General features: G+C 43.0%; 1 protein-coding gene across 4 annotated transcripts in view; it reads right to left on the bottom strand.

The window, feature by feature from the left end:
- Positions 1-4,015: 4,015 nt before the first annotated feature.
- Positions 4,016-24,578, bottom strand: part of ebf2 (EBF transcription factor 2) — a 40,173-nt gene continuing 19,610 nt past the window's right edge. For 2 of the 4 annotated variants that reach the window (XM_033620600.2, XM_033620601.2), the window contains exons 7-16: positions 12,224-12,305; positions 10,570-10,711; positions 8,836-8,966; positions 8,486-8,612; positions 8,247-8,335; positions 8,070-8,135; positions 6,861-7,035; positions 6,589-6,771; positions 5,747-5,917; positions 4,016-5,565 (exon numbers count right to left, since the gene is read on the bottom strand). In XM_033620600.2, coding sequence (XP_033476491.1) covers positions 5,534-5,565; positions 5,747-5,917; positions 6,589-6,771; positions 6,861-7,035; positions 8,070-8,135; positions 8,247-8,335; positions 8,486-8,612; positions 8,836-8,966; positions 10,570-10,711; positions 12,224-12,305 — 1,198 coding nt within the window. In that variant the 3' untranslated portion in view covers positions 4,016-5,533. Of the gene's footprint in view, positions 5,918-6,588; positions 6,772-6,860; positions 7,036-8,069; positions 8,136-8,246; positions 8,336-8,485; positions 8,613-8,835; positions 8,967-10,569; positions 10,712-12,223; positions 12,306-24,578 lie in introns of all 4 variants that reach the window. The other 2 variants (XM_033620598.2, XM_033620599.2) reach the window with 1 other exon arrangement.

Raw genomic sequence — 24,578 nt, 5'->3', positions numbered from 1 at the left:
ATAATTGCTGAGTCATACAATCTTGTTTTTGTCTAAGCAGATGGAAATCTGTCATAAAGTTAATTTTAGACTTAAATTTCTGCATCCAGGACTTCTATTTAAAAACAATAATACTGCTCCTGGCACTTGTTTAATAAATGGTGTGGAGAAAGATCATTTTAATGATATACTAGTTGATGTTTCAAAATAGCCTACCATGAGACTCAAAATGGCGTTTGCTGTTCACTCTGGGCCTGCAGCTGCCTTAGCTGCATTTCACCGCCAAAAGGGTCACAAGTTATGAAAACATCAATCAAAACGAGCACGAAACACAAAATAAAACTTTCCACAAGCCTGCTTTTGGATTTGCTGCCTGCTAAATTCATTTACTGAAGCGCAGCTTTGAGGACGCGCAGGCTCGCGGAGACAGACAGGAGAGCAGCTAATACCATTAATGAATGGTGGAGCGCTAGTTGGTTAACTAACTTACCTCTGAATAATGTGTTTCTTACGGGGCCACTCGGGCCACGGTTGATGGATGGCCTTACAGAAGCCGGGTCAATTAGCCAGGCTGGGTTTCCCTCCGTGTCGGCAGCAGACAGCACCGGGAGAACTCCCACCTTTGTCACGCGGCCTGGCTGTAATTAATCACCAGTGTGGGGCCTTCTCACCTCACACCGGCGCGCGCACAAACAGCCAATACGTGCGTTTGGCCCAAATTACATCCCCAGTCCTCTGATCTGGCTAATTGTCAATATTATACCCAAAGGAGGAGAGAGATCGTGACATAAAAAGTCTTCTCTACTGGCAAAAACATCTATCCTGCAATACAGCATGCACACTGCATATTTTATAAAGAGGAGGATGTTTGGAAAATGTACTAACAAGGCACACCTAAGACATAGTGAAACCAAAAGAGACAGTTAGGTATATAGCATAGTATAGTAGGCCTATAATATTGTATAGTATATATCTGCACAACAGACACCACTTAATGAGGGGAGAGCGGGGTCAGTTGGGACATTTTGTGCATGAAATAACCTATTACTCACAGACCACTTTAACAGTTATGAAATAATCTTATCTCTTAATAGATGCAGCTGTTTGCCAACAATGTAAGTTCATTTCATTTATTTGACTCATGACCATACCACCTGGTACAGAGCATAAACATTACATACAATAATAACAGAACATTGTCACACGGCATGGCTTAAATACAGCAAATGATACTCAAACGAAGGAAGCACATTCTTTAAAAAAACACCTTAAAAATTAATTTAAACACAGATTTATTGAACAGTTTATTAAGCGTTTTACAGCCTAACCCAAACATGAAAGGCACAATTTTGTAAAATGTACAAGGAGTGCTTGTATCCAAAATTCAGCATCCCTGGGACAGTGGGTTGGGTCCGTTGGGACACATTATTCTGGGCTAAAAAATATACTTTAAATTGATTTTTTTTTTTAAAGTGCAGTCTAAATTTGAGCACCTGTTCACACATTTCTTTTAGGAAATGGAAACACTTGCAAAATGACTCCGCTCTCCTCTGACTAATGCTGTTGACAGTTTACATGCATGCAGGAGTCTGTATGTTAACTTATGATCAGAAACATGCAACATGCATAATATCTGTGTCTTTCACTGTCTTTATTAATGTGCATAAAGTCAATATTATAAAAATAAGTGATGAGCCTTTACATCTACCTGGATGATAAAGAATTCACATATTTAAAATGATAAAAGTCATTAGGTTTGATAAAAGTTTCCACACAGGATCAGAAACAGGAGGAACACATTCAGTGACTTTTAAAATGTAATTTATCTCGGAAGCATCACTCTAGTTACACGTCTCACCCTGTGCAGCTGTTACTGTGCAGCTCTGTCTCTCCCTCACACACACACACACACACACACACACACACACACAGGTACACGGAGCACAGATTGAGAGGCAGGGACAGAGACGTCACTCTGTGTTCACAGAACATACTCCTGCGGTCTGGACAAAAGCAGCAGGCTGACAGATGAGGTTTGTGTTTGTGGGGGGGCAGGGGAGCTATGTGTTGCTGCTGCTGCTGTTGTGTGTGCGTGTGTCTCTGTGTGTGTATGTGTGCACTTATGCATATGTGCATGCATGCATGTCTGAGCCTATGTGTGCCCCTATATGTGAATGTGGCTGTGTGTGTTTACATGTGTGTATATATGTGTGTGTATTTTGTTGGGGGGGTGGTGTGGGGGTGGGGGGTGGGGGGGTCTCATGGGGCAGCTCTGTGTCTGTCCCATCTGCCACCCCACTCTACTGACACCCAAGGGAATGGCAGAAAGGGTGGGGGATTCATTTTGAAAAAGGGAATCAGGGGTCCAGTGGTCTAATGGGCAACAATGCAGGTTTTACTGACGGGCCAAAGGCAAAGGACACCGGCTGGGTGTGTGGAAGCCAATCTACCAATCTATTTGACAAAACAGTGGGCCACCCCTGTCAAGCTCTGCCTCCGTCTGCCTAATAAGGCACGAACACCCCTGAAATTGTGCCTCAAATGAAAAAGGGGTGCACTGTATTTTACACACACACACACACACACACACACACACACAGGCGATGCATACACCCGGGGCTAATGTCAGCCTAATGCATGGCCATGCTGTGGCCGGAGGGCTAATTGGGTATATAAACACAAACACATCCCTTGAGAGGCAGGAGGGGAAGGGTGTATTTGGTGCTATATGCTCCCTGTATTGTTAGACAGACAATACTGTAACTTAAACATGGAAGCACATCAGTACTTAAGCAGTGTCGATAATGAAAGATGACATGGTGTTTGCTCTCATATGCCCAGCAGCTTGATGTGCTTTTTGAAGCTGAGCACGCAGTGTGATGTGGAACGACTCGGTGGCAGGTGGCATCTCATCCTGTCTTTATCCAAACTGTGATCAGAAGACGGTAAATGGCGCTGCGCCGCAGCCTCGACAACAGCAACAACAAAACAGTCATGTGGAAGAGAAGCATATGGCTCTTGCACCACTGGGCAGAAGGAGCACTCAGCAAGATGAATGCTGAGGTGCTGGGAACAAAGCTAACTTTAACTTGTCAAATTAACAGCATATCAAAAGAGAGAGAGAGAGAGATGAGGAGGAGAAGAAGGAAGAGGCAGCAGTCTGAGCTTTTTTTTGACACGTGCCACTTGATGGTGACAAAGACAGCTCAGAGAGAAACAGTGACTCACTGCTGGGGTCAGATTTCAGACAGTGTCAGCAGCTGTTTGAAGTCCACATGTCTCTCACTGTCTCCGAGCTGAGTTGTTGATACACTGTTTGTCCATACATGTATCATACAAACACACACACACACACAGACGTGCATCCACTGGGTGCTACCCTGCCCCCTCACTGCTTTGAGCGCTATGTTAATGAAACAGTTGCTGTTTCCTGGCATAACATTAATTACCCGATCAAAATAGAGTGGGTAATTAACTGCCCTTCTTTACCAGTGCTAATTACATTAGCAGAGAAGGGCCATTTCAGGGGAGCAAAAGAGAGGAGAGAAAGAAAGACGGGATGAAGCAGTACCAAACAAAGACCGGAAAACAAGGCAGTAGTGAGGCACATGTCTAGGCGTGTGTGTGTTTTAAGAGAGAGAAAGAGACAGAGAGGAGGAGGCCACGTTGGAGGGAGACTCATGTGGTTCTCACTCGGGCCCCCAGAGGCTCGGTCCTCAGAGAAAAGCAGGCTTATTGAAGAGGAGAGAGATTGGGGGTGGGGGGGTGGGGGGGGGGGGGGTGTTGTTGTTTATCTTGACATGCTCTACTCAGTCTTTAACGCTCGCATCACAATTAAGATGCTGCGGCTCATCAGCTATGTATACAAAACAGTGTAGCAAGCTGCACGAGCACACAGGTGATGGGCACATTCAGAAATAGATCCAGCACAACCCTCAGATGTGGAGGAAAATCTTTATGTCCAGGAAATTGTGTGTGTGTGTGAGTGTGTGTGTGAGGAAAGACGTACTTACTCTACAAATAACTTAAAACAACATTTGTGACTTTTTTCTTATTTGTTTTATTTGGAGCACAAAATATAATTACACCTTGAGATATACAAATCACATTTGCACCATTTTTTGTACCGTTTCAAAGAAAGATGGCTTCAAAAAACATAATATTAAATTGCTAATAATTTTTTTAAATAAATAAAATTAACCAAACTCTAAAAACAAAATTTGCAAAAATGTCATCTACTCTTTGTGTTCTTTGTTTTTCACGTCCTGAGAATGAAGTTTGTGTTGTGATGATAGAAATCAGTGAGTAAGAACAGCATGATGTGGGTTAATGAACACCTAATACGCCCTGTTCTTTTCAATTGAGCAGTTTGTGCTTTCGTTTCCTGTACTGCATAGTGACTAGAGACCTGTACTGGGTTGAGACATTTAAAATGAAGCTGTAAAATCTATAAGTTATAGTCATGTAAATTCAACTTTGCAACGTGGAATGAAATAATATCAGGGCATCGATGTGACAAAGCATGCATTATAAGTGAAATTAAAAAGGATAAGGCTAACTAACATTTCCCCTTTACACAAGGACCATACCCTCCTGTAGATGCCGGCATAACATTCAGATTTCTGTTATGCAAGAACCTGAAAACTGGGGACGTTTTATTCCAAAAGAGTGTGTTAGAGCTTATCTTCTCCACCCAAAAAAAGGCAATTCCCTATGATCATTTAGCAAATTAATTAGCAATTGTTGAGATAACTTCATTTCAGTAAAAGTTGGAAAAGGACCACTTTATAAAAACACGTTTATATTATTCCCTAAACTACCTATAATAAGTTAAATTGCTTGTTCTTAAATAAATCAATATATGAATTCCTTTCGTAATAACCATTGAGACAAAGAGTTCTCCCTTGTAAAACCGTAGAGATCAGAACAAAAAATAAAGGGTCTATTTTTCTGGAATGTAAATTTTCTTCAAAAAAGTCTACTACAAAAAAACCTCTCGCTAACTCACAGACAGTGTACACACATGCCATTTAAGGTGTCCATACTCAGACAAATAGCACCCTGCTTCTTAGAGCTGCAACATTATACCAGAGTTGTCCGTCAGTGCTCTCGCAAACGCATCCCGTACGTCTCTGGCCGAGGTTCGGGCAGGCTGTTGAAGAATAGATACTGCATGTGGTTGCGGGCCAGAGGTAAATACAGATGCTTTCAAAGCTTGAGTTTGTTTCCTTTCAAAAATGCAGACACTTTATGACACACGCAGCGATATATGGTCCAGTCTGGTGCTGTTAGCTAAGGAGCTTTATCTGTCTGTAGTTGTGGGTGAAGTAATGTGCTCTGCCTCTGGAGTAGATGGCTGGTCTTTGGACATTTTCGTATCCCGTCCTGTTTCATCCACCTGGATGAAAACGAGACTAAGAAATGGCGTTGGGGCTCAGGAGGGAAACTTATACATGGTCACTAGTGATCAATTTTCCATTCTCCCTTCCCTCTTAATGCCAAAAGAGGGGCTAAGTGAAGCAGTGGTCTGGGGTAGATTGGGGCGGGTGCTTTGCTACATCGGGGGAACAACCAGGCCCGTCATCGCTGGAGAGAAAAAAATATACAAAATCTATGATTCTAATCAATCAGGTCTTGCATTATTGTACATCCAGCAACTTTTTTTCCCCTGTCTTGTTCAGTCAAAGCTTTCGAGCGGTTAGTACAAGGGGTTAGACTGCATTCGTGAGTTCAGACAGGGGGGTCAAATAGTGAGTTGGATGGCTACCTCTGAAGCTGTTCCCCCCTGAGGCAGGGCAGGCAGGGGAGGGAGAGCCCTGGGGCCTGAGGACGGGAGCAAAAGCACTCTTCTGTTTAGCAGCAGACGGGAAGGAGGAGAAAGGCAAGAGAGACGATGAGGAGCTGGAGCTCCCAGGTATAGTGGGGCTGGAGGGCATTACTGTGGAGGAGAGAGCGACAGTCAGTCTAAAGTCTGAACATCACAGCGGACTCAGATATGTGAGGTTTATTAGTACACAAATAGGGTGCTGCAGGAATGAGTCATAAAACCCAGAAATTTGTTTTTGCACTTGCGGTTCTCTTGTCTTGAAGTCAGTGGGTTTTTTAAATTAATTTTTGGTTAGATGCTTAAAGTAAGGTCTGTGGTTAACACAATCTTAAGAGACTCTAACATTGTGCTCTACAACATGTCAGTAAATACTCCACTTGTGAATTTTTAGGCTTTTACATGTCTTAAAAAAGGCAGTTGCTAAATGAGACTATAGAATGTCATCATACCGAACACAGCTTCACAGCCTTGTTGTGTGGCGACATTAAATGACCATAGTTCAGTTTGTTTATAGCCTAACATTAACATTTATTGTATTTAGGTTTTAAAAGAATCAGAAAAGTGCTTTTAATTTGAGAAAATTATGTTGCTGAACAAAATGTGTAAGTAGCATAAACTTTTGTTTGCCACAGAACTGATTTTCTGCAGTAATCCAAAATCCAATTTAAAAATCCCATTGGCTTTTTGTCAAGGGAACCAGGGTGATGCTAACGTCCAGGCTGACCCACAAAAAAACATCATCCCTGCAGCACTCTATGTATTAGATCATTATACAGTCTTACTGTAGGGAGAGCCTGTGGGGGAGGCACTGCTGAAACCAGGAGAGCCAGGTACTCCTAGACTGGTCATGGGAACTGTCCCATAGCCTCCGGTCATCCCTCCGCTGCCCCCGTAGCTTGACTGCTGAGGAGTGGAGGCTGATGGGTAACCCCTTGGAGACAAACTGCTGGAATTTCGAATGTAACCTGAAGTGAAAAATAAAAAGGTTGGGTCAGCTCTGAGCTTCATTAGTGGAGGAAAAAAGGTAAGTAGTAATTGGTTTCATTTTGCTCACCTTGGCTGCTCTGCCCATGCTCCCCGATGCTGACGCCTAACTGAGAAGGATAGGAGCCCAGGCCCATGACACTGCCGTGGGCCGGTGAGCTGGGCAGCGCCTGCAGCTGACTGTGAGGACGGGGAACACTGTAGAGTGCCTCGGCGATGTCTGCCGCACGTTTCAGCAGCATGTCCTACAGGAGATACAATGACATGGAAATTAGCGATGACTGGCAGTGTCACAGATATAGAGAGAGGCCAGGTGATGCATTTTTTAGACTGTCAAGATATCACAGGGAGCAGGTGAGCTTTAAAAAATCTCCAAAGTCGAGTATGTCTGAGCTACAGTATGTCCAATTAGTCCACTTCACATTTTGGCAGCTGAGTCAAATCTCAGATGTTGAAGCTTTCGGACAAACTAATGCCACATTTCCACTGCATTGTACAGCATGGCTCTACTTTAACTCGCTCTTTTTTGGTTTTACATCAGCAAAAGCTGTGGATAGTACCTAGCATTTTTTTGGTACCACACTGGTCGAGGTTCTAAGTGAGCCAAACCAATCGACCAACCGAATTGTCACACAACACGAGACATTGTGCACATATCTAACATTTTAAAATAGCCAAGTTACCTTCCATAATGACAGCTATTTTTTTCATTTTTAAAGTCAATCCAGATTTTAAGACTCTACACTACATACACTACAATTGACGAAGTGTAGACTGTTTGGTTGCCGATTAAAGAATTCAGCGAGTGTTGCATTGAGGATGTTGTCATGGCAGTTTCACGCAGCGTTGCTATGGCAATCAGCTGAGAATCCTGCCTACACCAAGGGGGTTCTATCCTCCGTGGAAAATGAAATAGAGAGAAGTCCTGGTACCCAAAGTGAGTCGAGTCAAGCTGAATCATGCAGTAGAAAACAGGGATAACACTGAGTAACTTATTATCTGCTTTGAACTGTATTATCATGCTGGTTTCACTCTGCAATTAAATTACTGAAATGAATGGAAAACCAGTGGCTGCCTCGGAAGTAGGAAGCCAGTTTATACATTAATGGTATGCTTTGGAAAATGGTCAGCAGTAATGTAGCGCATACACCATTAATATTTAATGGGCTAAAACATGCAAAATTACTGGAGTAGTCTTCTACATATCTGCATGTTTTATATACACAAATATGTAATTTTAAGGTATTTGGGATAGTGTTCCAAAGCTGTTGCTGTTCACCTGATTACTGTGTGGATTTCCGTACAGGGCCTCCACGAGATCTGCCGCTCTCTTCAGGAGGATCTCCTGCAAAGAACAGATTTTATTACATTAACATCTTGATAGGAGTGTGGTGTGCAGGGTTCCTTGAAAAATCATCATGACCATGTTTAAGTCTTTTCTATAGGAGTCACTAACCTTGGCTAGTTTCTCTGGGTCACCAGGATGTCGGGGAATGACCTTTTGAAGGCGCTGGAAACCATAGTCTATAGTTGGCTCATTTAGGGCTGAAATAGAAGAAGAAAAGAAACATATATTACAAATAAAATCTTGAAGGGAGTTCATTAAATTCTTATGCTTAAAGACCCTAAAAACCATTGAAAATCCAGGTGCCATTGTGAAATCTAAGCAAAGTGTACAATGTGTTGTCTACATACCTGTGTAGATGAAGCGTCCAGGTGCTCCCTTGCAGAACTGTTTGGATTTATAAGACAGTGTGACCTCCACGACCCCGGGGATGTGTCGAGGAGGTGTCTGGACACGGATAGCATGCGGTGTGATCAGCTGAGGAACAAGACAGAAATTGTGTCACTAAACAGCAACAAATTATCCCCCCCACCACACCTTGTAAATATTTAGGCTAACACAATACTGTGGAAAGATTAATTTGTGTAGACTGCCCATTAATCATCTAAATAATGAGACAAGCCATATGCTATATATATCATTTCAAAATACGCTTCAGAGTGTACCATCATTAGTGAGATGTTTTGGAGACAATTCCTACCTCACTCCACACAAGCATGCTGCCAAACACCACCTGCAGCCCGTCAAAGAAGTTCTCCCCGATGACGATGACCATGGCCCCGCCGGTGGTCCAGCCCTCACTGGGGCTGATGGCTTTGATACACGGGGTGGCTGGACAAGAGAGCAGAGCAAGAGTAACTCTGAGGGCTCCAACACAGGGTTACACAAATTAAAAGATGAGTGGATAGAGTGTGCTTCAAATCTGTTTACTTTAGACATTGTTCAGGCCAAAACTAAAATGCTAATACTATTTCATGGATACTTAATTTTATTTATGTGGCTTTTATCCATGAATAACAACACAAACTGCATGAAGAACAGAATCTCATCCATATCAAATGTAGGTCAAACATCACATGACCTGTAATCATATACAGTGGGAAAAAGCTGCAGTAGAATATGGTGTGCAGAGTACAAGGGCACAAAGGTAGAAAAAGTATTCCAATCCTTTATTTAAAGGGGCAGTTCACCCCAAAAATCAAATCACACATTTTTCCTGGAGTGCTATTTTTTTGTCTAGATTATTTTGGTGTGAGCTGTGGAGTGTTGGAGGTATCAGCCGTAGAGATGTCTGCCTTGTCTCCAATATAATGTAACTAGATGGCACTTAGCTTAAAGCAACAATAAAGTATGCTTGAAAAACATATGTTTGATAATGCAGAGACCTTATTGTGAGCAGTTTCATGTGGGAACTATTTTCTAAGTTTTACAAATATGAAACCATCATGGATCGAAAACTCACTTGCAGTTTGCGGCGTCTTGTGAACACGTTTATAGACGTCTCCTTTATAATGGTGGTCTATGGATTGAAGAGGATTTTTTTCACTGTAATACCACAAGTGGCCACTGGGGAAAATTTAAAGCGTTCCTGGAGGTATGAGGCTGAGCTGTAAAAGTAGCTAGCTCAGTGGTTCTGGGTGAGCTGGCAGTAGAAGCAGCTTTTCTTATGCACATTTACGGTTGGCGGGTGTAGTTTGGAAAATAGTTTCTAAATGAAACTGCTCACAACAAGGTCTGTGGATTATCTTGGGTAACCGGGTCATAATTTCTGGAAAGAGACATTGCTTTTAAGTATTTTTTGGCACTTTGAGCACCACAAGCTGAGTGCCATCTACAGTGGATATTTCCAACACTCGGCAACTCACACCAAAACAATCTAGGTTGATAAATAACACTACAGGTAAAAGGAAAAATATGTTTTTTTTTTATTTTGAGGTGAACTGTCACTTTAAGTTAAACTACCAAGAGTATAAATACTCAGTCCTGCATTCAGATCTTAAGTAAAACTACTGAAGTGTGATCAGACAATTGTACTGAACTATTAGATACCTGAGTAGAGTACAGTATTTGAGTAAAATCATGAAGTTACAGAACTTTCCAGCACAATTTATTGTGTATTTCTTGGTTCAGGGATAAATGTGTGTGTGTCATGCTTAAAGAAATTGATTTAAGGTAAGATTTTATTATCATCTTTGCTTTATGTGAAGACAAGTCTGTATTTAATTAATGTATTAATTAGCTCAGTTAATGACCTCAGTAGCACCACTGGTTATGTTTGATATATCACGGTGATTATGAATGGACATTAAGCAACTCAAGTACCTGCTGTAACAGTATATGTCTCTGAGTGTGAATGATGAAGTAGACATGTAATAAAACAAGATAAAAGATGAATGGGGTGTGACACTGTAGTGTTGTAGTGTCAGCGTCTCACCATATTCCATCGTATTCTCCACAGACTCGCCTGGCTCCAGCCTGCGGGCCCTCCGACCGTGCTTTGAGTTGTTGTGGACGAACATGTTGTCGGACACCGCCAGGACATGGCCGTCTACACTCACAGTGCTGGACAAGACCACCTGAAAGTATAAGAGGAGGAAGATACATGAGTGTGTGTGCATGACTTAGACAGCACGCTGCGAGTCACAATCTCCGGTTACAACAGCAAAAAATCCCTGAGCGACAATTTGTTTCGGCGTACAGGTGATGGTAATATTTCTCAATAGGTAATGTGACATCGCCGGGCTCTTCATAATATGTCTGCATTCTGGTGATGACACTGCTCATACACCCCTCCACTCCTCCATCAGGTCTCCATATGGCCTCTCCACTGCCTCTTGCCTAACTTTTTGATTCATACAGCATGCAGCAGACTCATTGCTGTCTCCTCCTGATCCTTCAATGACACCAAACATATGGACCAGATCTCCCATTTTTGCCGGCCGTTAAAGCAGTGGATGATATATGGTGGCCCTAATTTGATTTTCTGGCCGCAGCATGTGTGTGTCCCTTCCCACATCTGCCTCGCATGGACGACACACATATAATTAATGAGAGGATACTTGTAGGTTTTTCTCTGTGGATATTTATGAGTGTAGATGTGATACTATTTCTGAATGTGATAATGAGTTTGTGTTTAAGAGCGTGTTTTTGAGAGTTAGAGGGAATGAGTCAGTGAGGAAATGTCATCTCCAGTTACATAGTAAACAATAACTATTTATAATATGCATTTTTAGACAATCAGACAGCAAAGATAAAACCTGGCACTCCCTTGGAAATAAACACATGGCAGTAATTTTGCAGGTGAGGGAACATAAGAAAGAAAAGGAGAAAAAGCATATGTGCTATAGGCGGTGGAAAGGGAGGTGAACCTAAAGGAAAATAACTGTAAATTATCGATCAAGCAGCAGACTCCTGTCCGGCTCTGATCACCTTTTAACCCAGAGATGAGAGTCTTGGAGCGCCCCGTGTGCTCATAACTTCTCAGCATGTGTCACATCGCAGGAGTTAAAGCAAACATGGTGGAAGACAGAGGGAGCACGTAAGAAGGGGAAGGGACGGAGGGTTTTGCTGGGAGAAGGAGAATGCCAGACAGGGGCCGCTAGTGCTGAAAGACGGCAGAGGAAGTGGGGCGGGAGTGTCCCCTGTGACCACTTCCTGGGTCACGGAGCATGACCTCCTCCATCTGGAGCCAATCACTCAATTCTTGACAACTTCCTGAAACACCTCAACCTATTTCCTGCACCCCAGCACCCCAACGACCAAGTCTCCCACATATCTACCTCCTTTTCATTCAAGTCTTTCCGTCTCTCCGACTCCTTATTGATTTTTAACTTTCACCTCTAACTCCCTCCTCCATGTCTTCCACTGGAAAATCTTTTCGAGAGCTTTACTATGTAAGAGTTTGTGACATAAACTCTACTAGGAACAGACAAGAAATTAATTATTGAAGCGTTCTATTAACATGGAGGGGCATGAAGGGGGTATATTTTGCATGACTGTAAAATATTTTTTCCTAAATTCAGTTCCACATGTCCCACTCACACACAAGCACACACATACATGCTTTTCTTTTTCCGTCTTTTACGTACCTGGAATCTCCTCATATCCCTCGGGTTTCCTGCTGTCTTCAGACAATTCTGGTTACATTTCAGGAAAAACTTCAAGAAAAACCTGCAAAGGTAAACAAGAGGACACATGTTTGTACATCAGCGACGAAGAAATCACATGAAAGAGTCGTGTATATGATTATTTGCTATGCTGGCAGTCAGAAGAGACAGTCATTATTTTTCAGAGACACGTCTTATAGATGGTGTGTGTGTCCCTGTGTGTGCTTATCTATATGATTAGAGCGTTGACATCAATCCCAGCTGTTTAGCTTAGTATTAAAGTCAATGTTATTACACTTTAAATCAAGTGATGAGAATTTGAAGCACAGTCCAGTGAAAAGCGCTGCTGTGTTTCAAAGTAAACTAGAGACAGTGATGTATGCAGGGGACTCAGGGGACCGTGGTATCCCGCAATGCCGTATTTGAACCCCCACATGGGAATGGAGAGGGAACGAAGTAGAGACAACTACAGAGAAAGTGAAATGAGGAGGTGGAAAGAGGAAGGCAGTGATAGAGGCACAGGCACTGGTATGGACATGAATTTTGTTTTCAAGTATATGTGTCTCATTACGTATGTGAGTGTACTTTTGAGGGTGATAGGCTGTGGAGACTGAGAGAAGCAGAGAGAGAGCGGGGTGCTGATAGCCTCTGCTACACCAAAGAAAACCTGAGAGAAAGGTGGAATAAATAGGAGAGAGGGAGACTACGGAGAGAGACTCCAAATCCCAGGTGTACACAGTTCGGCAACACAGCCCGCTGCCATGGCAACACAGCTCTGCCGCAATCCCAAAGTCCCCATGCTGAGAGGCAAAGACAGCGATGGGAAAGAGGGAAGGCAACAACAAGAACACATTCCATCACTGAAATACAGCGAGGAGGGAGACTTGGCAAGGTGAGATGCAGGAAAGTATATAAAGAGGGCAGGTGCAGACGAGGCTGAGAGGATCCACACAAATCTCACACTGAAGAGAAATTAGGCAGAGGATGTGTGTTAAATCAAAAGAAAAGAAAAATGAGCCTGGAAGTGATGCAGCGTTGTGGTAGAATTATGGCAACTGGCAAATATACAGCCCTCAAACCAGATGTCCACTTCACTCTGTAGAGAACACAGCTCTGTCTTGCCAATGAAAAACACATCCATTAATGTTCCAATTAAACAAACAACAACAGTGCTGGAGAAAAATGCTGCAGAGGGAGGCAGCAGTTTTTGGGCTACATGGTTAGCTCCAATCCCACCCACACCGTGCTCTCTGCAAATATAAGTCATCTTAATGGAGAGCGCTTGTTTGGAGAGGAACTTCATATTGGCCCCACAGCCCTGAACCCTCCCATCGAATACTAATCTCTCCCTCATTCTGACAGCTTTTACTCGCTATTCTTCCATCACTCGCTCCAGCTTCCTCCCATGCGAACAGGACCTGGCTTCAAACTAGCTCTCAGTTCCAACAGTGTGTCCAATATTTCTTGATTTGAGCTATTTCGTTGGAGGACAATCAATATTGTTGTTGGCAAAGGGCGATTATAATTTATCAGTGAGAGCTCGGACCTCCAACCTTAAAGCTGCGCTAGACCCCACTTTTGGGTGGAAACATGTACAAGTACACATTTGTGCCTCTCCCATTTCCTTTTTTCTTTTTTTCCCTCATCAGTCTGACTTTTCCTTACATGTGTCTGTTGGACACCATGACAGTATCAGTTTAACATGATTTAAAAGCACTATATATACAGTACGCTGCATGAGGAAAGTTATACAGTTTGTTTCCTGCCTCTGAAAAAGGGCCATATTCAAAAGTGTTCTGTTTCATTTTACTGCCTCCTTTGGGGGTTATGCTGTATGTATGTTTTATCCTGGCAATGATTCTTACATTATGGTTCATTTTTAAAGGCTCTCGCTGTGATTTATAAGGAGGGAAGTCAGCACAGGGACCGCGTTTTTGGTTTCAGTACCTATGTCCATGGTCTGGCTGTGGTTTAGCCACAATAGTTCCCTAGCCACTTGCTTGTTGGCCACTTAAAAAGATACTTTAGTGATTTTCAACCAGCTTTGTATCGTAACATAGTGGGTAGCATGCATGGATTTAAAATTCATTCCATCTCACCAGCAGCCATCTCCCTGCTCCTCTCTGCTAAACTGGGGCATTTTCCTATGCCCACCACTATGGGTTAAAGAGTATAGAAGCAGATGAAGAGAGCCAACCCGCTCTCCCAAACACAGACCAAATGGTAAAACTAGGCAGTACTGACAAAAGGTGCATTTGTAAATTCCAATCTGACACTAAAATGAGAGTGCTGTTGTTCAAAGAAATGGAGCATTCTATTTCTAAATGAATTAACGAGTGCCCAGGGCATGCTCTGCTGCTCGAAGAGTGTGGCACTCTGGATAACCATGGATTCTGATACTGTATTGCCTATTTCACACCTAAAATGTCTTCAGAAACATGTTTCAGTGCACTGTTTGGCTGTAATGCGAGAATTTGTGAGCAAGAAGCGGGCGCCATACTGTTTACTGTATTGTGAAAACGAAGGCTAAAAAAAAATCCCAATCCCAATCTGAGATCAAACATTAAAACTAAGCAGTGCTGATAAAATATGAGCCAAGATTCTGCCTGTTTCACCTGAAATGTTTACAGAAACACATTTTAGTTCACTGTTTTACTGTAATTTCAGATTGTTTGTTACCAGCCAGCCGCCATATTGTGTCCTGTGGAAAAAAACTGTCAAGCTCGCATTACATCACCCACTAGTGGAAGTGTTTATTGGTCCATCTGGGTGCAATGCATTCTGGTAGTCGTAGATTTTCTCCCTTTTGAGCAAAAGCAAATGCTACAGCCCTTTTTGACTGCTTTCTCTTGTCATTTAGCACCAATTTCAAATGTATTTGCATCTTTCTACTGCGTGGACAGCCCAGTTTCATGAACCGAGCATCTTTCCAGCAGTGAAATACTAACTTCTTTAATTTTCATCTAACCAGCAGTCATCTTTCATTTGACTGACTGACTACAGTGATGCCTCAGATAGCAATATCACAACCCTAATTGAGGGGTTGTCTACATCCATCTCAGGCTTTGTGCACTTTCTGAGGGTTCTTGACCTTGTTTGTTGACTTCTTCTCATCATTCGCTGTTTGTATGACACCAGATGCCTCACACACACACACACACACACAGACACACACACACACAGAAACACACATTCACATGCATGCATGCACACTCTAATACACCGACACCCCCACCTTTGCCCCCCCTTCCAAAAACCCATTGAGTCAACTTTTCACCCCCCTCAGTTCGGACGCACACAGCTGCAAATGCTGAAATTAAAGCGAGACATTGACGCATATATTAGCATGCATTAGCCGCTTCCCCCTGCCCACTTAACATGCAAATCTCCCAGCCCCGTCGCCTCGCACCTTCTGCCACACATTCATTTGCTGAATTATAATTAGACTAATCTTGCATAATTAATAAGAAGTCGAGGACCCTCTGTTTTTTATCCCCTCCTCTATTGTGGTTGCAAAAGTTTAATATTGCTGTTGTTTGTTTTTGTTTTGGTAATGTAATACACCCACACACCTCCCCATCCAGAGGGAAGAGATGAGGAGAACATGTAAAGAATTGGAGGTGATGTTCATGTCACATGGAAATTGTAGAGAAAGACTATTTTCAAAAAACTCCACTAGCTTAAATGTGTTTATATTTAATGTGTGCCTTGTTCTTTACATTCACAGAATATTCTGTTTCATAGAGCAGGTGTAAAATGGTGATTCTGTTTGTTTAATACGCTGCTAAGTGAGGAACATAGTGTAAATAAAGCTATTGGGAAACCCCTTTCAACTTTTACCCTGTCAGATATAATGATAAATAATTTGTTGCACAAGCCAAAACATTATTCTCTTATTTTAGAAGAATATTCTCCTGTGACATTAGATTACTAACTGATATCACACTGAAACTTGATAAGCACAAACTCCTTGTGATTTTTGTTCAATGACAAATTTAAAAAGCATTTGAAAGTCTTATCTGTAGTCAGCAGTGTCTTCCACAACATCTACCCTCCACAGACACACTTAAGACAGGAAACACAAACAAAACATAGACCCAAGTCTTAAACCTTGGGATCATTTTCCACTGCAGCACCACAGGGAGTCTGTTTTTTTTTCTGTCTTCACTTCTGCATCTCTGTCAAGGCCTTCAATCCCCTTTGTCTGCATCTGCTTCAGTTCCCAAGACTAAACACAGGCCTCGCAGCGTGAGGCAGCCATCCCAATGGTGACAACATGCTTAACTTAAACTAGTTCAACGACCAACCAGCAAGTCACGGCACTGGAGACAATAGCAGAAATTCAGTTTTTGTAAATATTTCACCCCTCGACACAGACCCTTAGTTTCACGTTTCTCAGTCCGTTCGAGCATCTGTTACGCATAAGTGTTACACACTGAGTGTTACATATGGCCTTAATCATGCAACGAGCACCTAAGAAGCACAGGACCCCTAACAAAAATTTTCATAGCCATTCATCAGCACTAATCGCTGTTGACATAAACTGCCTTTTCACATAGACATAAAACACATCGCCCTCTGTGCTCATTGTAAATGAAGGTTTACTGGTCGCAGCAGCTCTTGAAGCATGTGATGCAAAAAGGCTTTAACACAGAGTTCAAGAAGCAGCACAGCTAGAAAACTTTCTCCACTCATCTCCTTTTCTGGGATTTGGCTTTGGCCTTCCAGTTTTTGGGGTTACTGCACCAAAGACGACAAATTTATGCTTTAATACAAAAATATGGGAGGGGAAAATTTAAGGAAAAGAATGAGGAGGAGGTCATATTTTTTGTTCAGCGGACGTGGATGCCCTGCTGCTCAGCAAAGAAGAGGGAGCTGCTCCTCCTCATCCATGTAGCTCTAATCCCCTCCATAATGCTCAATAGCCATTGATTGCAAGAAATACGAGAGACAGAGCAATAGAGAAACAGATAGATGGAAAACAGGGGAGGCAAAGACAGAGGAAGAGAGGGAGAATGTTGATGTCCTGTATTCAGGGCCATCACTCATCAGACATCCCCTTCATCACCCCCCCGCTCGCTTGAAAAAACAAAACAGTGTCCTGACATCGCGGTGGAGGGGAGCTGAGGGGAGGGCTGCAAGGGTGGGAGGAAAATTAGGAAACCAGATGTGAAGCATTAAAACATACTGACATGCTGAGGGCCTTCCTCTGCCACACTCACACACTGAGAGCACTAACTCATACAGCAGGCCCCGATACGTGCACGTATGCATGCATGTGTCACATGCTGGCCGTACAAACCACACACACATTCACGCGTGATTTCACAGGAAAATAAACAAAGACAAATACCGTCTTGCAGGCAACCATGTGTGCACAATCAATCATGCAAAAATTTTACACATTAGCAAAAATGATGCCTCAAAAACAAACGGCTAAAAGTCATATGTTTGTACGTGCAAGCTGATTTTTAATAAAACATGTAAGTAATGGGATAAAAACACACTTCGGCTCACAGCTATGTGCTTGGATTTGGATAAACCAGTGTTGACCTAAGAATGTTACACAGCAAGGCACAAATCTACAGATGGGTCATCACGCATCAGTGTATGGATATGCATCCAATTAGTACATGTACCCAGGCCGAGGAACGGCTGGGGGGGAGGGATGGAGGTGTTTTGTTTTCCTCCATGGGGAGAGCTGTGTTTGGGGGATGAAGCAAGGAGGTGGGGGGGTAGTAATAAATACCCCTGGACCCGGGTCCCCTGGCAGACTGGAAGCTAGACTGGTCACCAGGGTTAACACCCGGGGCACATGACCTTTGACACTGCTAATGGGGCACAGAAAACCCTCCACGAACTGATACCCCCTCTGTCGCATACCACCACAGGACCTTTCACACCAACCTCCCAGTCAACCTCCCCCCCTCTTGTCCTAAAACATACAGGGATATCTGTGGCATCAGCTTCGCTTGCCTTTCAACAGCAAACATCTCGCAGCCACACTGACTCCATTTCTACCATTTTGTAACAGCTTGTATAACGCACATCCAGTCATCAATAGAACAGCTGAACAGCTTTTCTACACTTTTACAAGATTGTCCCAGTTGAAACTTCCATCTACCATTTAGCAAACGAATGGTCACCACATTACCCTGATGTCTAATAGCCTCTCAGTGACATCAGCACTTATCCTGTATGACTTCAAGCACCATCTGTGCCCACATGCTGACATGCACCTTAAACCAGCCAAGTACAGTACAGTGGTGGAAAGTATTCAGATCTTTCATGTACGTAAAAGTACTAATTACGCAGGTGAATGGATGAATAATTTTGTGTTATGGCTGTACAAATCTTCATCTTTAACGTAACTACACATTTCACATAAAGATAGTGGAGTAGAATCAGCTAATTTCCCCCATTCATGACAACTGTACAGGGGGTGAATTTTCAGTTTTTATACAACTCATTTAAATGTCATTACTGCTTTAACTTATGCATTATGTAAGGGCGTGGCCACTTTGTGCAACAGGCTATCTGTGAGGTAGCGGTCTAAGGTCAGATCCAGCTCCACCTTCTCGCCCAAATATGGTCAAATATATCAACTCCACAAACAAATGGGTGATGTCATGGCGGCTATGTCTATTGTTTCTAGACAGTCTTTGAGTAAAATGTAAAATGACTACAAAATGTAGCAGAAGTATATAATAGAAAAAAATCTAAATACTCAAAGTACAAGTACCTCAAAATTGCAAATAAGCACGGTAGCTGAGTAAATGTACTTAGTTACTTCCACTGCTGGCAAAATACCAGTTCATTCATCTGAGGGGCTGAGTAATAACTCTTTTGGTATTGACTGCTGCACATAGTATCAAAAACAGTAAACAACCAAAAGTTGTTTTTAAGTTGTTTGCATATTCAGACAATTACTGATTCAGGCCTACATAATAATTTGCCTATATTAAACTGAACAATAATCTTGCAAAGTTCTTGTCTGGCTGCTTGTGTGTGGACAAAATGTAACTTTAACTGCCATAATTATGATTTATGTTGCTATTTGATATCTACACATATTATTTATGTGATTTATTTCCATGAATATTGATTTGTTTTGTATTAACACGATACAGGAACCATGTTGTGAGGGGACACATTTAGTTTGGCAATTTCCGTCAAGAAGACACACGAAGCGGCAAAAGTTTTACACTCCGCTTGAAGGTTTAAGTGTTTAAAAAGAGATATTACATTTGAAGATTTATGTTCGTGGACTCACTCCCTCTCCGTGTGTGCAGCCAGACAGTTCAACTGTCACTCCCCCTGGGAAAAACACAACACCTTGCTTATTATGTACATTCTCATGCATTTGAACAGTTCAGTGGTAGATTTGATGATAGTGATGTTTACTGAAGAGCAATTGGGATGAAAAGTGTCATGCATTTGCTGGAGGCAGTCACGGTCATATTTGAGAGGTTTATGAGTTTGCTAAATAAAAAAATATTACATGCCTATAAGTAAGGAATCTGAAAAAGTACTGTTTTGATATCAGTGAACTCAGCTAAAAAAGCTGCAATATTTCAGACAATTAAAAAAACCCAGTCTTCTTTGACTGGTGGTAAGAGAATCAGCAGGTAAATGGATTCCAGGTATAGTTTCAGGCAGACAGCGAGCACGGGGGGGACTCAGCTCTGTATAAATTTGCCTGGTGGACTGGCTGTGCCCCTCTTGGCCTCTTCTCCATTAGGCTGGCTTCACCCCTGCAACCTCAGCTCCAGCCCACCCCGCCTCTAAACTTGAGAACTGTGACAAAGCCAAACATTTAAACCACTAGTGCTGATTTATAGAGCTTGGTAGCGCTGTAAAACCTTCAGGCTTGCCACCGCAAAACTGACTGAGGCACGGCGGCGGCGCTGCGAGGAAAAAAGGGCTGAGGGGAGGAAAGCGGAATGATGGGAAGGGTACACAAGAGGCACTCAAGTGTTTCAATGAGGTTTCTCCTGGGTGCTAAAGTGTTTTACTGCATACCCGCTCGCTAGCTGCTAAATGTGCATCTCGACAATTTAAAATGAATTAATGTTTCAGTCTCCCGAGCTAAGCCAAAAGCATAGATTGCATACAAAGCTTAGCCACATGGGACCGCGGTCAGCCTGCCAAATAGATGGATATGGATAGATATTCAGAGTCTGGAGAACATGAATTCACAACCAGGACGGGGAATAGAAGTCCCATCAGTGGCCTCACCTCTCCCAGCATGCTTGGTGTGTCCTGAGGGACAAGGATTCAAAATATACTCTCAACTGTCAAATGGAGACACGGAGCACCCTCTACAGCTGAATAGATTTCAAACATACCAGAAGGTCATCTGCAATACACCAACACTAATCCTGCAGTCTCAATACCCTTTCAATCAATCAGACGCTAATCAGATTTACCAATAACACGTGTATATCAAAGCTCGACCTGAACCTCTCTCAGAGAAGAACAATGAATCTGGGATGGATGCCACTGAGAGGGAGAGGAGAGGAAAGAGAAGCAACAACAGAAGGAGAAGAGATGTCTTCTTAATTAGCCAGTAATGATAAGATCTGACAAACAACATCTGTTTCCAGAAAGAGAGAGAAGGGGGGGGGGGGGGCAACGAGGGGGGAGAGAAGGAGAGGGCGGGAGAGAGGGATAGGAAGGAGGACGAAAGAAAGCGAGAGAAGCGGCAGAGAAACCTGTGAAGCCTAGACAACAGGGACCTGCTTGTAAGAAAGTAAAGGGGGAGCGGAGGGGATGTGTAAGGGAGGGAACGCTGTGTAGCGTGACACAATAGAAGAACGGAGGATGGGAAGTATAGCAGAAGTGAGAGAAAGACAGAAAGGGTAGAGAAATCTGACAGGGTTGAGGGAGTCGAAGAGCCAGGACGAATATGACAGACAGAGGGAGGGAAACAGATCAAAACGAGAGAAAAAGGAGGGAAGATAGACAGACGCAGGAGAAGGTGAACTGGATAATGGTGCTGCAGGAGGAGACGAGGAAGAACGTGTGAAGAGATGGGAATGGAATCACTCCGAGGTCCAGGGTGCTGTAATTTACTGTCCGTGCCTAATACACAGCAAATGTGTGGAGCTGAGGACTGGGAGAGGAGAAGGGGAGCCAGGCGGTGGGGAGGCTGAAGGGAGGGCACGCTGACTGTTGGGGCTCTCAGCATGCCTGCTGGGAGCCTGTCAGCAGTCACATCACCCCCTGCTCTCAGCCCTGACAGATTCATCAGGACCATTACACACACACACACACACACACACACACACACACACACTTATACATGCATCCAAAAGATTATAGTGACAGTGCATTTGCTGTTTCTGTTTTCCTTTAACTTTCCCTCTATGATGAGGAAAACACAGCATCTGTTGCATTAATGATTCAGCCAGCAAAACACAAAAGAGGTAGCGATAATTTCTGCTTTGCTTCAACTTCATATACTTCAATTCAGTGCACAAATCTATCACACACTCTGTGCCTTACTCTTCTGTTAGCATGGTGCCATTAGAGCTGCAGTTGGTAACATTTATAAGAATAGCTTTGTGTCGTATTTGCTAAAAGTGTCATTATATTCTGGAGGAAGTACACTAAACTAATCTGTGTCCCTCATCCTCCTCCTATTTTCTCTAATGGCATTTGCTAGAATTGACCCTAGTGCACCAAAAACAACCAGTCAGAGCCGCGGAGTCTCCAACGCAGCTGCCAGTCATGTCAATTTCTCCTTAAAGTGCGGTCAAACTGTAAAATGAGGCAATGCTGATCAAATGTGAATCAAGATTCTGCATTGCCTGTTTCTTGCCTCACATTTAATTTTGTTAATTTAACTTTTGTTTAACCAGAAATACCTTGTGAGTTAAAAAATCTTTTTCAAGAGTGTCATTGCCAAGACAGGCAGCAACATAAGTTACAGTCAGACAACATATGGACCAAATTACAAAATATTCAACTCAAAAACAAATAATATGAAACAAAAAAATATCAAATGAAATTAAAACAAAGAAAACTAAAAAGTACATTGAAAAATGCTAGTTCAATGGTGTTCATTATGTCTTTAGTTTCTGATAATGATTTTATCTGTTCTTTTATCTCAGACATGTTAGGATGTTACATACCTTGACATGTTTTGGCGAAAACTTACGCCTTCCTCATAAGTGTCACTTGGTGGTGGTTGTGACGCGTCAATCAGCTGATATGGTCACGCTGACAACCACTTCTGAGGAAGGCGGAAGTTTCTGCCGAAACATGTCAAGGTATGTAACATCCTAACATGTCTGAGATAAAAGAACAACTGAAATCATTATTAAAAAATGCCAAAAGAGAACCATAAAAAAAAGCGGTGCAACTACAAACAGTTCAAAAGACCAGCTAAAATACACCCTGACACTGACATTTAGATGATGACATATATATAAATGTTTTCAGAAACATATTTAAGTGTTCTGTTTAGCTGTAAAATGAGAAAGTTTGTGACCCAGCTGCCATGTTGGAAACAGTCAACCGAGGCACCAAGCAGCGCCCAGCGGCAGGATAAGCTTTCTCATTTTACAGCTAAACAGTACACTAAAATATGTTTCTGTAAATATTTGAGGCAAGAAATGGGCAATGCAGTAACAGAATCTTGATTCATATTTGATCAGCGCAGCCTAGTTTGACAGTTTGACCAAGGTATCGGAAGTGCGACTGACACAATTGACAGCTGCATTAGAGAGTCCTTGTTTTCATTCTCGTGCAGTACGACCATCAGAAGTGCTACAACGCAATAGAGTAGGGAGAGGAAGAGGATTTTTCCACAGATTATTTGTCTCATTTAGTGCTGTGTGAACATAGTGCAATTATAAAAGTTACCAACTGCTGCTTTAAAGTGCAAATATAAGTTTTAAAAATGCAGATCTATTGTATGAAAACAGTATCTAAATGAAACCCTTGCCTTTTTCCATGTCCCTCAGGAGGGACAACTATTGCCTCAAGCATAAGCCAATAAGGACACTTAATCACATTTAATTTAAGAGATACTGCACATGTGTAAATATAAGTGTTGAAGAATGTTCTCAAAAAGTGAAAGGCTGGAGAATTTGTAGAGAAATCTAACTCCTGGGAGACATATAGTCTGTCCAGATTCCAGATAAATAGACAAACAAACAAACAAGGTGGCCAGCGGGGCCGGCTCAGCACCAGGGGGCATTGTTAAGTCATTAGTGAAATTTAAGACCGTAACAGCCCTATCCCCATCACACACACACACATACACACACCCTAACAGCTCCACCCACAGCGGCAGCATCCAGCCAAAGAAAACAGCCCTTGTTCCTAAATACCACTGCTAACTGGCCTCTGACTCCACACCCACACACACACACATGAGATCCTGATTATGCTGATACAAGATCCCCTTACAAAATAAATGGCAAATGCAGGAATTTCACATGAAAAATAAACCCACAAATACAAATCACACACGCACACACATAACCACATACCGCTCACTTGCCTGCGATGTGAAGTACCTCTAAATCACACTAATCTGCCCCCTTCTGATCCTCTGAGTGCCCCTACTTAATCTCTACACCGCTCAACCAAAGGTGAACCCTATTAGAGGCCAGACAAATGAGAGGGTTTGCCCCAGCTACTCTGAGAGTGTGAGGCCTTTCAGAGTGCCAATGAGCTGCAACTCAAAACTTCTAATTTGCCCCCCCTTCACTCCCTCTGCATCCCACCCACTCTAAATGTCCCCCTGCTGTTCCTCCACATTAGCCCATTGGTAGTCCATTCCCATTTCCTCTCAAAACATTTCCCCACTGCTCTCTGTTTCCGATTGCCCCCTCTGTAGGCTCTCTCTGAGAAAACAAACCAGGCCTACTCCTCGTGTCAGAGTTCAAGCCACAACAGCTAACACTGGCCGGAGCAGAGCAGAGGTGACCAAACACAAACTCGGCTCATAACCTACCACTCATTATACACTTCCTGTGCACACTAGAGTCCGGGATCTTCCCAGTTCACGTGAGAGCACGTCGCAGAAAGCTCGGGCCCCACAAAAGGTCCCTGAACTCATTTTCACCAGTCTAACTCTGAGTGAGGCTCTTACTGTTTGAGGCGGTACCTGTCAGTAGATTTGATATTCTAGACATTGCATCGTCTCTCCCTGTCTGTCTTTGTGTCATTCTCCCCCTTGCATTGCCCCAAGGGAGGAGCCATCCCCGTGGTCCTGTGCCAGCTGCTCAGTGGTCCAGCCTGTGTGCCGCTCCACTGTGTGAGGCGGTGTGCACTGGAGCCTCAGGGCCCTGTCGCCACGCTGCCTGGCCCCCTGCCTGAGAGG

The sequence above is a fragment of the Epinephelus lanceolatus genome, chromosome 9, assembly GCF_041903045.1.
Source record: "Epinephelus lanceolatus isolate andai-2023 chromosome 9, ASM4190304v1, whole genome shotgun sequence".
In the NCBI taxonomy this organism is placed as follows: domain Eukaryota; kingdom Metazoa; phylum Chordata; class Actinopteri; order Perciformes; family Serranidae; genus Epinephelus; species Epinephelus lanceolatus.
This window is presented reverse-complemented; position numbering and strand designations above follow the sequence as displayed.